Genomic DNA, 12,204 nt, shown 5'->3' with positions numbered 1-12,204 from the left:
TGTGCTATGTCACTAAGCGGCACGCTTCTGTGTAACGGTATTAGTTTGCACGGAGCCTGTGAAGGGAATTCATACAACCTTTCATGTCACCAGCAAGGCGCACCTGCAACTGAAATAGAACCATTCTTTCAAAGACTCTATAATGGGAGTTACATTCTTATTGTAGACCGCAGATGTTGTAGTCTTATGCCCGGGACTCCTTATCTAGTCACTACAACGGCGAAGGTCAAGTGCTGTGGACGTTCTTTGTTCCCCAGCTCCTTTCCAGACAGGGAGGCAAGGGCATGGCCCAGTTTTAAAATTACTTCTATTCGAATAGACACTTTAAGCAGAATGAAAACAGTGCTTCTTCAGACGCCTACAAGGCTCACGTCATCAAAAGAAACGTATGATCTACAAGTCGCAAGGACGACTGCAGAGATACATACATTATTATCAACTAATTCCCCCGTACATTTCGCGGAAATCCTGAGCGAAATCTTAAATATTTCTGATACCACAGGGGTCTCAAAGGTATTTAAGACAGTATTTTCGATGGCATTAACACCATTCAAAGCCATACTGGGTATTTTTCCAGATTTCGTCCATTCGATTTTTGGCGGACTTCCCCTGATCCTGCGACTAATTGCAGGAATCCTATTCCTAGTCCTTATTTTTCGTTATGGCAACCCTTGTCACAGATCAAACTCTCGCGACAATGGAAGATACGATCCTAGCCATTGGATACCGGGACCGGATATCAAAAATCCTGGGACTCTCCCGGCTTAGAGACCTAAACATGACTTGGTTTCTATCATTTCGACCAATGTGGCAAAGGTGTGTTTTACCTGTACTAAGGTGTCTGCTATGCGGAGAAGAATGCGTGTTAGACACCTGTCTGACGCTACAATCGGATGCGCCGGTGGATGCAGATACACTGTTGGTTCCTACCAAGGTTCACGCTTTGTGCTGCCCTCAAAGGCTGCCAATCCTGATGACGGCATTCCTGGAATCTTCACCACTACGATTGAAGAGTAGTGAAGTTCAAGATGAAAGCAGCATCGAACAGGTACGACCTTCTGTCAGTGATGCAAATCAGAATGTCAATGGAGACAATCATGCGCACGAATGCATGGTTACCCCTATTTCCGACTTAGTGGAACTTTCCCATGAAGCTGTTGACAGTTTTTTCGAAAGCCTGAATGATATGATGTTCTCGCCAGAACAGAAATAGAGACTTTTGAGTAAACTCGCACACGGCGTTCCTTGAATTCGGCCTTCAACTTTAAAAATAAAGTCACATGAACAATTACCATCCAGTTCACGGACAGCAATTTTTTCAGCAAGCCCCTAAAATATTTTTCTATATATTTTTTCCCGGGACACTGATCTTCTGCTTAAAGTAAGAAACTATTCCTAGAGAACTAAGATTTCTATTTTTAGATACTTTATATAGACTTTAGCTGCCCGCTGGTATGTTCACAAATATTTTATTATGTGATGAAATGGTCTCGACCTTCCTTTCTGTATAGCCATATTAAGAGCCATTTCATGTGTATTTCTCATATACCAATAAGCAATAATGCATAAAAAATGCGTGTTTACTTTTGCATTTAATTCATAGCTTAAGTGCATACAATATATATGACTGCAATTTTTCAGTATATTTGAAAATTTCGAAATGCATTTATGTATTTTGGGGTGGTAAGGTATACACTATACTCTATAGTATGTTGTACTATGTTATACTATGCATAGATTAGTAGATATGACCATAGTTAGCGTGCAGTGGGTGTCGTGTATTTCTATAGGTTCTGAATCGATCCCCCTATTCCTGACCCTATTCTGGTTAAACTAACTAGCTGGTTAACTAACAGTCAGCCCATGAGGCAAGAACAGCCCCCATGATGCAGATACCGTTATCTGACGCAGTCACACTACGGCACAGGAACGTGTTATCTGATTAGGTCATAACGCTTGAGATCTAATTAGACAAGCGACATTCCTCCAGCCCCTGATAAGGCATACGACGTTCTCATAACAAATCAAACCTATGACAACCTGGATAATCCGTGCGGCCATTGTTTTGATTTCACAGAGAACTTTTGCAAAAGAATGTGCTAACGAGCAAGTCGTATGACATCTTTATTGACGTACCTATGTCCATCCTTACGTAAATCTCGGCACCTTTAAGGTATAAATATTGCCGACCTTGCCCTATGCAAACACACGCGTGGTGACAAGACGGAGCAGCCATACTTGCCGAAGCCGAGAGCAGAAGCCGACCCCGCTGGCAGCAGCCCCGCCTTCCTGACGCGCTGAGAGACGCGCTGCTATCTCAAGCCGAGAGACCCAGCACCGGCGCTTCCGGGTAGCCCTCGCAGGCAGCCTGGGATATCGAGAGCAGAGAAAGAGATACCATTCCTCATTCATCCTAAATTCCAGGTACAGAACTGAATAACCCCTCACAGAGAATTCTTTAGTTATTCACTTGGCAAAAACAAACTTAACTTAAACTGTAACTTTCTATTCCCGCCCACGCATTAGACTTAGGTCAGGTACACGGGGTAGGCGTATTTAGAAACACCAGTTGAGTACGTTTAGTCAAATGTATATGTGTATGTAAATATATTTTAATCATTTTAAACATCATATGGCTCAGAAACCATATCAATGTTTTTACAGTATTATTTTATACTATTGCTTTTAATGTATGCACTTTACTTAACTATAAGTATTGCAATAATATCGATCCATTTCTCATGTATGAGAAAAGAGACTGATCAATAAATAACACCTTTTTATTGAACACGCCCGTCTCTTCCTTTTCTCTACATTCTGATGAGACTAAGAATGCACGTACTGACTGAGTAAAATAATTGCCTTGTGCTCACACGACTCTCGAGATTGACTCTTGATTAGGGGAGAGCAAAGTTGTCATGTTCTATGGTTGTCAGAAACTAAATCCCTTCTTGTCTAATCAGGGAAGTTAATCCTTCCTTGAACATTCGAGAAAGTTTCTAGCGAACTCTGAGCTTAGCTGGCAAACCCAAAAATTAAGTCTAGTATCGACAGTAGTAGACCTAGTTAACGTCTGGTCTAGGCCTTTACTGCTGTAGGTACTATTCCAATGCGCAGAGCCTATTGGGAAGATAGGAGCTACACTACATCACAAACCATCAGATGCTAAGGATTGCTGACTCACAAAACTTCAGATGCTAAGAATTAATGACTCACAAGTTCTCAGTTGCTGATTCACAGGTTCCTAGTGCTGAGGATTGTTTTCAGGAGCTAAAGGTTACTGACTGGTTACCAGAAGGCCAGGTCCGTCAGTTAGAATTGCGAGTGTCACCAAAGATGTGTCTTCTCCGTGAACATCTGCAAGGGTTGACACAGATGTCACTATCGCTGTGTCTTGAATACTAAACCATGTTCAAATTTGCCACCTGTCTCACTGGTTCTGTTTCCTCCTATGGGATTGATAGTTCTCGCTAGAACAGAGCAGATTTAGAGGAACCCACTGTCACATGACATTTATTAGAATCAGTATATCCTCTTCTAAAAAGCCACAAGCAGAACAAGGTCCAGGCGGGTGGACCATGCAATGATCTTCCATGAAGCAGATCGTTGCCATGCTGACCAATTCATAACAGGCAGGAAGCGGCCAAATGATCTGACAGTACCAGTTGGAACCAGGCACTCTCTGGTGAATAAGCCACTGACAGTAATCTCTCTTCACATTGGCTGAGAGTGTAGTGCCAGCACTGAGACAGCAGAACTTTTTCACTCGGCTCAATCCAACCTTGCAATAAAGCGAGAATTAATCGAAAAATGTTAGTGTAACACATGAGACTTGTCCTTACGGCAAAATGTCTGTATGACCACTATAAATATTTGTATTTTCACTTGAATGCATGTACTACAAATATGCTTCATAAGGCCAATTTTAATATTGATAAATATTGGATCCATGGAAGACACAATTTGTAATTTACAGGTATCAATTGCAGAGTAGTAGCAAAAGTCACCACGTTTTGTGACATTAAGACTGCGCTGTTGAATAAACCCCGGGTTTATTGCCACCGATTAAATTTGTAATCGTTCCGTAAAAGTTCCTTTTGATGCTGAGCCTAACTTTGTTCTCAAATGATTATTTTGATTAACTGTACCACATATTTTTTATCAGTTTTGAGTGGGTCCATTCTTGGAAGCAGTTTAATTACATTTCAACTGAGCTCTAAAGAAGTACAGTAATTACAACTGTAATTACAAATTTTCCCTGTGGTCAAGTTCATGGAGACACCAGCAGTTCTACTTTTCCCCTAGAAGTGGTTAATCTAGTTACAAACTGTTTAGCATAACATTCAAAGAAATCAGCACAGTTGATGGCCTGGTTCTTGCCAGCTGCTTGCTCCAGAGCTGGTATATGGACTGCACCCCAGCTTTGTGTGAGCTTCATGGGTAAAGTACAGCCCTGGCACGTGCCCTGCAGGATCTAGCGTGTGCAGCATAGGCGCTGTCATTCTCCATCCTTTTCCTGAGATTTGATTAGGCCGAGCCTTATGGTTTTACTTTGCGAAGTGGCAGTTTTCACTGTCTTTCTGGATTACAGGTGGTTGTTGATGGTTCTTGGACATGAGATCCGGAGCTCAGCTGCCTGTAGGGAAGCGGAGGTTCACCCCATGCATTCTTCTTGTAAATGACGATCAGTTGTGGCGCCAGTGTAGACCGGAGTGTTGTGTTCTGTACACAACTTTTAAGCCTGTAAGGTGGATGATTCTTTGTCACAGGTGCCTCTATGCTTTAAACAGAGACTCAGCAAAGATGAACATCTAAGGATGTGAAGGCAATGAAGAGATTTTCTTTCCATAGATGATCTGGTAGTAGTTGTATAACCACTGTGTTTTTAGTACTTTGTAACATTATTGATAGGGAGAGTGAAGCTCCATAGTAGAGTCAGTTCAGAAAATCAGGACGTGAAAGGATGATAGGTGGTCACCTGGACCTTCTGAGGGAACCCTAGCTCAGGTTAGATTAGTCTTATGGTTCACATAGGATCAAAAGTGCTTCTCATCATTTGGTGTACTCGCAGAGCCTGGGAAATCCACGATCTTTTAGGAGTTACTCTAACTTCCTGAGGTCTGAGCAACCTAGAGGATGGTAGTTCTCCCAGTGTCTGCATGTGAGGATCTCTGTTGTGGATGAGTTGAGTTTAACTTCACTAGTCACATCCATTGGTCGATACATTGAACATTTTCATCTAGACTTGAGCTATTCAGACCGCTCAGACTCCCCAGTTTCAGAGGGATTGGTGTGTCATCTGCTTGGCTGCAGCACGCCCGGTTGCAATGTTTGAGGTAGGCCTTGAGAAAAGTAGAGCAATGATTGCTCTTTGGAGGTATACCTCCTGCTTTGATGTTGATATGATGTTGACATGAATAAAGAAAGCCAGGTAATGCTCATGTTGTCAGTGAGGTAAGACATTGTGATAAAATGTGCTTAACATGGCAAATAAGCCCAGTAGAAAAAGTATAGGAGTATCCTTCTTCCAAACTGTGGTTGTGCGGTCGGCCACGTTAGAGATCAGAGCAGATTCAATGTCTACCCAAGGGTGGATCCCAGTTTATTGGTTTGATGGTGATGTGTTTACTACAAGGACATTTCAGATCAGTTGGCTAAGAAATTAGCCATTTGAGATTTTCCCTATGTGCTTGGTGGTATATGAAAGAATGCTGTCCACATGAGGTAAACTTGAATTATTTTGTGAGCATTCATGTATGCGATCAGCATTGCTCGAGTGAATCAGCAGCTGCCTAGTCAATTCAGACATACAGATTCCATGAATTAGAACCCGCCTACATCACTATGCAAGTCATATGATTAAAGACCCAACAGTATGTATGATATCTTGGGAATACTGACTGCCTCTGGATGCTTGTTTTATTTATTTACAACATATATGTACATTTAGTTTCCACATACAAACCCCACAACTTTAGAAGTAATCTCTTGTAAAACTTGTGTTTGAGCGTCCTTCAGCTCCTTTTTTCACTTTGATGCACAGTACTTACAGCCAAACCTGAAATTCAACTTCGAGTCTGACTTCCCTTCTCACATCTCAAAAGGCTACCGCTCTGCATTGAATATGCTCATAGATATTGTATATTTCTGCTCATTTACATGCAGTAACAAACTCCCATTTTTATTTTGCAGGTCACTGAAGTATGATTAAAAAGGGAAGCGTAATTTAATAACATGAAGCGAAAATCACCACACTGAAGAGGTTTATGTTGAAGAGGTGAAAATGTCTCAGAGCCCCAATAACTAAACAGTACCAAGAAGCCGAGGAGGAAACAGAAGTAGAGAACCCTACTGAAAGTGAAATTGATATCACTAATTCTAAGCATTCATTATACATTGCTGAACAACAATTTCTTTTATCGCAAACGTGGGTTATTAGGGTTATACAGCTCCAGAAATGAAAATGAGTAAATTAATGTCCAGACAGGTCGACTGAAAATAACCTCTTTTGTAAACTCAGTCTACATAAGGAAAGCCCTGGAGAAAAACCAAGCCATATCCGTGCATAGAACTTGAGAATTCTTGTCAGAAAGACCAATCACCTCAACGGTAGTGAACACTCTTTAGTCGGAAGAAGTAAAGAAATCCCTGGTACAAAAGAAACACACCTGGTGGAAAAGAAAGTACAAAGAAAGTCATTGTAAAAGGTCCTTTCCAGTTTCTAGCAAAAGCAATGAAGTTTGCAAAAGTTTGTTTCAGCCATGCTAAACATTGAAATGTGACACCACCAGTGCTCAGGTGCTAGCCACTGCTCTGGAGACCACACACTGGGCATTGAAGAAAAACAATATTCTGCTACCGAGAAATGTGTAATGTAATCTTCCTTCCTTTGCACATGAATAGCCTACACTAAATCAAGATAATAACTTTGTCAGTGTTTTATAACCTGCCAAATAAATGTTAGTAAAGCTCCAGTCAAAAAGTGAACCTAACTCTGCCGGACAGGCTTCATATAGACATAACATGGAGACCATATCTCCATGAGAGAAATTTTGAAAGGTTCAATAGATTAGCCTAATTTGCTTAAAGAGGTCACAACACTACAAGTCTAGATAGATTTTCTAGTAGACTCAATACAAGTGTTAAGAATAACACGTGAAGCACATTGAGAGGTTTCGGCTAACAATTATTTAAACGTCCGGATTTTGAAATCGGGTAAAGACTTAATCTGCTGTGTACTCAAGAAAAAACTAACCTGGAGACAATAACCCAAGAAAGAAATCTTTTAAGTGCTCAAAATGTGAGGATGACATTTTCTCGCCAAGATAGTATACACTAAGGAAAAACCTTACAATTACTCTAAATGTCAGAAACTCTTTTGGCAGAAATCTGATTCACTAAAGAGAATTAATACTGGATAAATCCTTTAACTAATCTGAATGTCAAAAAAGCTTTATTTGTAAAAAACCTTTATTAACATGCAAGAGCACAAATAGGGGGAAACCTTTACAGTTCTCAGATTACCAGAACCGTGTTTGTTATGAATTCTCTCACTCAGCATGAGAGAACACATGAGGGGCAAAAACCATACCAGTGCTCTGAATGCAAGAGAACTTTCAGGCACAAATGCAGTCTCACTGAACACAAGAGAACTCACACTGGGGCGAAACCCTATGGGTGCTCTGAATGCCACAAAAGCTTCAATAGGAAAGGCAGTCTCATTAACCATGAGAGAATACACACTGGGGAAAAACCTTATCAGTGCTCTGAATGCCACAAAAGCTTCAGTAAGAAAAGCAGTCTCATTAAACATGAGAGAATACACACTGGGGAAAAACCTTATCAGTGCTCTGAATGCCAGAAAAGCTTCAGTCAGAGATGCAGTCTCACTCGACATGAGAGACAACACAGTGTGCAGAAACCTTATCAGTGCCCTGAATGCCAAAAAAGCTTCAAACTTAAAGACAGTCTCACTCGACATGAGAGAACTCACACTGGGGAAAAACCATACCAGTGCTCTGAATGCCAGAGAAGCTTCAGTGTTAAAGCGCACCTTACTCAACATGAGAGAACTCACACTGATGAAAAACCTTATAAGTGTTCTGAATGCCAGAAAAGCTTCAGTCAGATATTCAGTCTCACTCGACATGAGAGACAACACAGTATGCAGAAACCTTATCAGTGCCCTGAATGCCAGAAAAGCTTCAAACTTAAAGACACTCTCACTCGACATGAGAGAACTCACACTGGGGAAAAACCTTACCAGTGCTTTGAATGCCAGATGAGCTTTAGTGTTAAAGATAGCCTTACTCGACATGAGAGAACTCACACTGGGGAAAAACCTTATAAGTGCTCTGAATGCCAGAAAACCTTCCGTCAGAAAGGCAGTCTAACTCAACATGAGACAAAACACACTGGACAGAAACCTTATCAGTGCTCTGAGTGCCAGAAAAGCTTCAGGCTTAAAGTTTGCCTTGCTCGACATGAAAGAAATCACACTGGGGAAAAACCATACCAATGCTCTGAATGCCAGAGAAGCTTCAGCATTAAAGGTAGCCTTACTGAACACGAGAGAACTCACACTGGGGAAAAACCTTATAAGTGTTGTGAATGCCAGAAAAGCTTCAGTCATAGAGTCAGTCTCACTTACCATGAAAGAAAACACACTGGGGAAAAACCTTATAAGTGCTCTGAATGCCAGAAAAGCTTCCTTCAGAAAGGCAGTCTCATTCTACATGAGAGACAACACAATGGACAGAAACCTTATCAGTGCTCTGAATGTCAAAAACATTTCAGGTTTAAAGTCAGTCTAACTGAACATGAGAGAACCCACGCTGTGGAAGAAACCATACCACTGCTCTGAATGCCAGATGTGCTTTAGTGTTAAAGGTTGGCTTGCTTGACATGAGAGAACTCACACCGGGGAAAAACCTTAAAAGTGTTGTGATTGTTGGAACAGCTTCATTCAGAGAGTGAATCTCTGGGGAAAAAGCTTATAAGTGCTCTGAATGCCAGAAAAGCTTCAGTCAGAAAGGCAACCTCACTCTGCATGAGGGAAAACACACTGGACAGAAATGCTATCCGAGCCCTGATAGTCAGAAAAGCTTCTGTTGTCAATCCATTCTCTCTGTGCATGAGAGAAGCCATACTGGGCTTAAATTGTGCCTCTTTTCTGAGTGCCACAAAAGTTTCAGTCTGACTACATGAAAGAGCCCATGCGAGCGAAGTACCTTATCAGTGCCCTGAAAACTGGAAATACGTCTGTGAAAAAACTACTGTTTTATACTGCGAAAGAGCATACATTGAAGAAAAAACAATAACCGAGACCAAACTGTAGCTCTACGCTTGCAGAGGCATGTCACAAAATGCAAAGGATGAACAACTACTTTTCAGTCCAAGGAGAAAAAGAAGAAACAACACATTAAAAGCAACGTGCAAGAAAACTGGACCAGAATACAAATGCCTGTAAGAGAGCACAAGAATATAGTACAAGGTACATTAAACTCTTAAAGCAATTTAGTAGCTACTCTGAGTGAAAGTGAAAGTCATAGCTCAGAGTAATAAAGTCTGCCCAATTATTTTCCGTCTTAAAGCCTCATCGTCCGGACACAAGGGATTTATTGCAACTCAGTAAGTTAATTGAGAAAAAAAACAATGCATTTCCATACTAAACATTCAGAGAGCAGAATCATTTGAAGAAATCAATCCCATGCTGACAAGTAGCAGATGACTGAGCGGCTATGCATTGAGCTGTTACATCTTGGTTGGAGAAGAGAGACCAATAATGGTTGTTCACAATAGTGGCGTGAACATAAAATGGTTACTGTGCGCACAGAAAAAACTTGTAAATCAGGAAAAATAAATTACGTTCAAGAAACAAAACTTCTCCAAGTACTAGCATGCTGACAACAGACAGTTTAATCTCTGTGTTCCTGACTAGTGGCCAACTCGTGGGCCTGACGGTATTCCAATTGAGTTTGATAAAGTTTTTCTTCACACACTGTTGAATGTTTGCGACAATTGTTTGTTCAGTAATAGATTGATACTATTTGGGTTCTTTTGTTGAGGCACCAATTATTGTCCTAGCTAAACAGGATTAAGACCATAAACATGCAATTCATTTCAGCCCTTTTTGTTTTATTAAGCAATACTGACAAAAATGTTCGCAAATAGGGGCCCAGCTTTCCAAACATGTGTAAATCTGTTAATCACAAAGTCACACCACTTGTGCAATATATTAAACCCATTTTACAAGTTGGAATTGTTTTCTGATTCTCAAAATTGGTTTTGCGATCCATTCTGAATCAAAATGATATGTATCAATAGTTTATGACTGCCATTTTAGTCACAAGCCATTGATCAGTTGCCCAGACCTCAGGGGAAGTGGTAACAGATTTGAAAAGTTGTCCCCTTGGGCCCCATTGTATTTCCACTCAGAAATCTTATCATAAGATATTAAATCATAAACAAATTGCAAAATATTGGTTTGTAATTTGAAACCACTGTTTGTGACCTGTCTCTTAGTGCATTGGACCCATACACTTTTAAAAGTGATCTGAGCCAGTTTTTCTTATGATCAATTCTATATTTAGAGACCAGATTATCATCCAGTAACACCACTGCTTCCCAACCGTTTTTATACCACAAACCTTGACGACCCACCTAGCTTTAATGGATTGTTTCTAAATGTCATGACCTTGACCTAGCCCTTCAATATCGGACTGTGGCCAAGATAATGATCTTCCCATAGACGGTGAACTGCACTGGAGTCTGAAGCTGGAACACTATTCCAAGTGGGGTGCTGGCCTGTGGCATCCATACACTAAAATTGTAAGGCTTCTGAATATGTTGGGGTTGATACCAATGATTTTAGGAAATTTGAGAAACCCCTTTGGCGGCAGAGTATGGGGTAAGACCTAATAGCTAGTTTTGTGTTAAAATGAGGCTTTGTGATGCAGTTAGACTCCATATATATGTGTATATTTTATAGTTTTGTCTGGTGTGAACACGGCCCAAGTGCATTGGAGCACTTGACATGAGCACCAGATTACACTACAGAAGGTCAGATTAGTTTTATCATAAACACGGAAGATTAAGTAATTTGCCCAGAATTAAAGGACCTTGAGTCGACACCAGGACACAAACCAGGTTCCCCAGAACCAAAATTGGCAGCTCTAGTAGTTTGGGTCACATATATATTTCTCAATTTATGACAAAGTCATACACATGTCGAATGGTTGTCTATCATGTATAGTGATCACAGTCTGTTTTGAAATGGCTTTGTGAAGTAAAATACCTGCAGCAACTAATACTGGAAGGTGTACCTAGAATTTTTCTTGCGAATACTTGTTAATGTTTGTTTTAAAACTTATCTTAGGTGTATTGTTCAGCACTTTTGCACTAGTGCACAACCTGGGCTCATCATTTTAAATATGACTTACATATAGATCAGAACTTTCGCGACTTACCAATTATCGGCTCAGACTCACCAGTGGGTCCCGAGCCACAGTTTGAGAAAAGCTGCACTAGACCCATTTGTAATGTATAAGTCTAGGCTGGTTCATTTTCATCATTTATGAGTATTTTTGCACTGGTTGCAGAAAATGTTAATTATACATTTTTATTTAAAGCAATTTATTTCACTTTGACACAGTTTTCCCAACTGTTATAGCAAGAGGAACTAAGTTGTGTTGTGTATTTGCCCCTCCTGCATCCATACTAGGTGCTGAATTCTTGCATTGTTTCATCCATAAATCTTATGTAAATTAAGTTATAATATGTGGGGTAATTAAATGAGACACTGATAACTTTTTGTTGGTCATTATTGATCCTACCACTGTAATTCCGAACATCTTGGAACTCTTTGTTTTGTATTCCAGAGTTTCAGTTTATGCTTCACATTGAAAAAAAACTAAATGTTTTTAACTAAATATGTATTTTACTACTAGCTTGTTTAAAGGTATTGATTTGATATAGCTTCATTCTCTTTATTTAGCTTCATTCTCATATATATATATATATATAAGAATGAAGCTATATCAAATCGATTCCCTCAAACAAGCTTGTAGTAAAATATATATATAGCTAATGTAATATTTCGCCATTATATATCATCATGTGACTCTTAGTACAAAAGAGCGGACACAATGCACTTTGCTTTTTAGACTGTTTTCCTACTGTGACCAAGGCTGTTGCCGAAACGCG

General features: G+C 40.2%; 1 protein-coding gene across 1 annotated transcript in view; it reads left to right on the top strand.

The window, feature by feature from the left end:
* Nucleotides 1–11,791, top strand: part of LOC144806572 (uncharacterized) — a 110,329-nt gene extending 98,538 nt beyond the window's left edge. The window contains exon 2 of the mRNA XM_078672907.1: nt 7,615–11,791. Within this exon, the coding sequence (XP_078529033.1) occupies nt 7,615–8,863 (1,249 nt within the window). The 3' untranslated portion in view covers nt 8,864–11,791. The remainder of the gene's footprint in view (nt 1–7,614) is intronic.
* Nucleotides 11,792–12,204: the final 413 nt, after the last annotated feature.

This window comes from Lissotriton helveticus (genome assembly GCF_964261635.1).
Source record: "Lissotriton helveticus chromosome 1_1 unlocalized genomic scaffold, aLisHel1.1 SUPER_1_unloc_89, whole genome shotgun sequence".
NCBI lineage: Eukaryota > Metazoa > Chordata > Amphibia > Caudata > Salamandridae > Lissotriton > Lissotriton helveticus.
The sequence above is the reverse complement of the archived record's forward strand: the minus strand, read 5'-3'. Positions and strand labels throughout refer to the sequence as shown.